Here is a 3,863-nt window from a genome sequence, read left to right on the forward strand (position 1 = left end):
TTAAGCATCTCTTTTTTTTTTTGGACAGAAAGCATTTCTTTGACTGTGACTCCTATATATGTATGGGCTTTATTTTTTGGACATCTATTGGGCTCAAGCTCTCTACCCAACCCTTCATACAAAAAAGAATATTACTTGTAGTGCTTTTTATGATATATCTTTTGTTACCCTTTCTTAAAATAATCAACTCCCAATATTCAAAACGCTTTATTATTTCAATAGAAATAAATAAAGAGAATTAAATACTATTTAATATTAAATAAATATATTCTTTAGTAATCATCATTTAGAGCTAAATGTTGTTTATTATGTACCATTTAAATAAACAAAATTTAGTTCTCGATGAACATCAATCAACTAGTAAATATGAAGAAACAATGCATGCATTTTCTATATCTCTATATATTTTCCTTAGTGTTTTCTGTAGTCTTCGTCAAGCATCGTGCTACGTGGAAGATCTAAGAGTGCATTGCTTTCGTCACTATACTTGAACAAATGCATCATTGTATGTAGGCTGATGTGAAGAGAAGGAAGGAAGGAAGGATACACTGGAACATTGTTTTCTTTGCGGTAATATGGGTGTTGTGGTGGTGCTCACGAGCCTGAATGAGGTTCTTTTCTGGAATGCAAAGGTATGTTTTGATGATTTATTAAACAATTGCATGTTTAATATACAATTATGGAAGAAAGAAAATATGTATAAATTAAAGTTTAGATCGGAGAGACAAAAGCTATTTGAGTCATGATGAGGCTGTTGGTGTTAGTTGTTTCGATTCTGAGTCCTTTATTACTGCTGCTGATGGCTTGCCGAAACATGTAAGGTGTGAGGAACTTATGCTAACAATTTCTCCAACGCACATATGAACATAAAGTACTGCCAAAGATTCAATGCTGTCATTATCCTAGGATCTTCCCTTTCCAAGTCCTTATGTGTGTTAAGATATAACAAGATTCGCAGAATCTTGGGCCATCATTTTCCCTTGTGTAAAAAATAATTTCTGAAATCTGTTGAGTCACAATGATTAATACTCGATTAGACATCAATACAAGTTTTGGAATTAGACACCCACAAGTAGCTAGATTCATCTTAGATTAGTTAATGAAAATGTGCATTATATATTTTGAAGTCTCAAGTAGTTAAAAACTTAAAACTGATGAAAATAAGCCTCTCGGAATATATTTATTTAAAAACTGAAGCATCACATGACATATAAATATATATATTAGATTTACATGGAAAGGGAGTAGACAAATACATATTGATATAGATATAGTGATAGCTAGGGCCTAGGGTCAGCATTCAGCAAGCTCACTTAAACTATGGCGGATTTCCGGCTCCGTATTCACTATTGCTGTCTCATTCTCCCTGCACTCAATTACTATTCATTCAACATACATGGATTACATATTCTATTGTGTTCATCCCAATTGCATGCATGCACTGCTCTATCTAAGAATAATACTAATACTGATTCTAATACTAACCTACAGAACCATATATAACATCATCAGCAGCAATGCTCCCATTCTCACTCCTCACACCAAGCTTTAGCTCAAGCGCATCAGGCACCCCAGAACTGAACAATTGTGCAACCGAGGTAACCACCGAACACTTCCTATCGCCACCGCGCGCCCCTTTCCTCTTGCGGATTCCGCCACTGCTCGACGACGATGACGACGACGCCGAAACCGGCAACACCGACGGTATCTCGAAGTTGGTTCGAGCCTTGGACCCTCTCAGGCGCCTAGCCGCCGCATCGTAGGCACGCGCCGCCTCCTCCGCGGTGTCGAAAGTGCCAAGCCAGTGGCGGCACCTCCCAATACGGTCGCGTATCTCCGCCGACCACCTTCCCCAGGGCCTCTTCCTGACCCCTCTGTACCTCTTGGTGACCGGACCATTCTCCGTCTTGTTATGTTCCATCATTTTGTGGTGGGTGGGGTTACTGTCATTTTTTGTCCCAAAGAGGACGTGTTCTCCAACAATAGCAGCGATTCCTTCGAGTGTTTTTTCATGATTTCTGGTTTGTGGAGGGTTTTGAGTTTCAGACGAGAAGAAGCGGGTTATGCTTTGCGGATCCATGTTAACATGGAGGAGCCATTGGGGTGATTCTGATGGTGCTGGTTTGGGAAGGAAAGTGGCCATGCCTGATGCCTTGTGATTTTCTCACAAGTCACAAACATTATTTATACAAGAGTTTGATGGAGTAAAATATTGTATATTTATTGGTGAGATTTCATTAATATTATTAATGGAGATATGTGAAGATATTGGCGTCAAGTACAGTTGGACAAGACCGTAATCCCTCATACTTACACGCTTGTCTTTCCTTTGAGACTTGAGTTGAGATGAGAGGGATCAGGGCTTCAATCTCATTGCCTTTTTACCTACATCATTCAATCCCTACGTATTCATTCGTATAAAAATACTACCCACCTAGCTACTATACTATGTATATGACACTGCCCGTAATCAAGGGTGACTCAAGTACCGAGACACCATTGATGAGATGAGATCACATACTTCGTCGTCATGGATAAGATTGTTTCCTTTGACTACCATTTTCTTTTCCTTTCTATATGCATTCATCCTTTCATCTTCACATACCATACAATTAATCATATTTTTTAATTAACTTTCAAATTGAAATCCAAATCATTTCTCAAAATATAATAATTCATTCCATTTACTTTAACAATTACTACATACCTATATATTATTTCAAGTTAAACCATGGATATATACAAATAAATAAAACTGCATTGTATTCGCCTTCATTGATTACCCCCTATTCTCAAATCTAGCTCAATACACGTAGTACTCTACTAGTATTACTATTCACAAAATCTTATGTCACAAATACTCAGATGCGAACAAGATTTGATTGCGTTATGAATGATGACAGAGGTCTTTCTCAGGTCAAGAATTTAATACGCATACCTGATAGATTAGACAGCCCAACAAGCACCTCTCCCCTTCTTCCCTTGGGGTTCAAAGTTCAAACTAAAACTTCAATTCCTTTGCATCAAACACTCCCATTCCACAATGCCAACATTCCCTACTAAGTACTAACTATGCATTTTCTATATTATTGTTTTATTTATACTTTTTCCCCTAATAATCATATCATTGATTTTTTTTGGTTGAAACTGTGGCAATGGCCAGCTGGCTGGGCAGTGGATATACATATGCTGTTTTCCGCTTTTTTTTTTCTTTTTAATTTTTTTTTTAAAACGAAATGTTTTTGTGACATACATTTTGTTAAGAACCATTTTTTTTGGTTACTTAATTCCATTTATTAAATAATTGTTATACGAATATGCTATTAAGAAAAAAGTGAAACATAAAACATTTAATCTAGAATTCATATACTCTGCTTTTGTCTTTTCCTTCTTTTACTAATGCTAACCATTTGGAAAACTATTTTCTTAAAATAGTCAAAACAATTTTAAACGAAAATGTTTAGTGCTGCTTAGTATTAACTATTTTCTTAAAAACTATTTTCTTATTAGTCGATAATCAGCCAGTTGTGAAAATTGATTGTTTAGTTGTGTTAAGGCCATTGTATTAAGAAGGACATTGTATTAAGGCCCGGCCCTATGTATAATCTAATCCATATTTTAATTTACATATGTATAATCTAATCCAAATTGTGCAGGCACCGCCGTTGATCTCACAATCGCCACATATATCTTCTCATGTTATTAATTAATTAATTGTTAAGCTTTAATTTTGGTTTTGGACACACATACTTAGTAAACTTTAAACTAAAGTGCTTCAGTTTGAGAATTTTAATTTCTAATTTGGTATGTCCACAACTCGTGCCTCTCTCTAAGCTTACAAGTCAATGCTGTAAATTTAAAGA

The 3,863-nt window shown here is 35.9% G+C and overlaps 1 protein-coding gene across 1 annotated transcript; it reads right to left on the minus strand.

Moving 5' to 3' along the window:
- LOC107614619 (ethylene-responsive transcription factor ERF084) lies at nucleotides 1,377-2,455 on the minus strand. Its single transcript, XM_016316761.2, has one exon. The coding sequence runs from the start codon at nucleotides 2,141-2,143 to the stop codon at nucleotides 1,481-1,483; it is 663 nt and encodes a 220-aa protein (XP_016172247.1). The 5' UTR covers nucleotides 2,144-2,455; the 3' UTR covers nucleotides 1,377-1,480.

This window comes from Arachis ipaensis, chromosome B09 (assembly GCF_000816755.2).
Source record: "Arachis ipaensis cultivar K30076 chromosome B09, Araip1.1, whole genome shotgun sequence".
NCBI lineage: Eukaryota > Viridiplantae > Streptophyta > Magnoliopsida > Fabales > Fabaceae > Arachis > Arachis ipaensis.

Excerpts from the sequence above, each read along its gene's own strand:
- LOC107614619 (XM_016316761.2), bottom strand. The coding sequence starts at position 2,143 with ATGGCCACTTTCCTTCCCAAACCAGCACCATCAGAATCACCCCAATGG.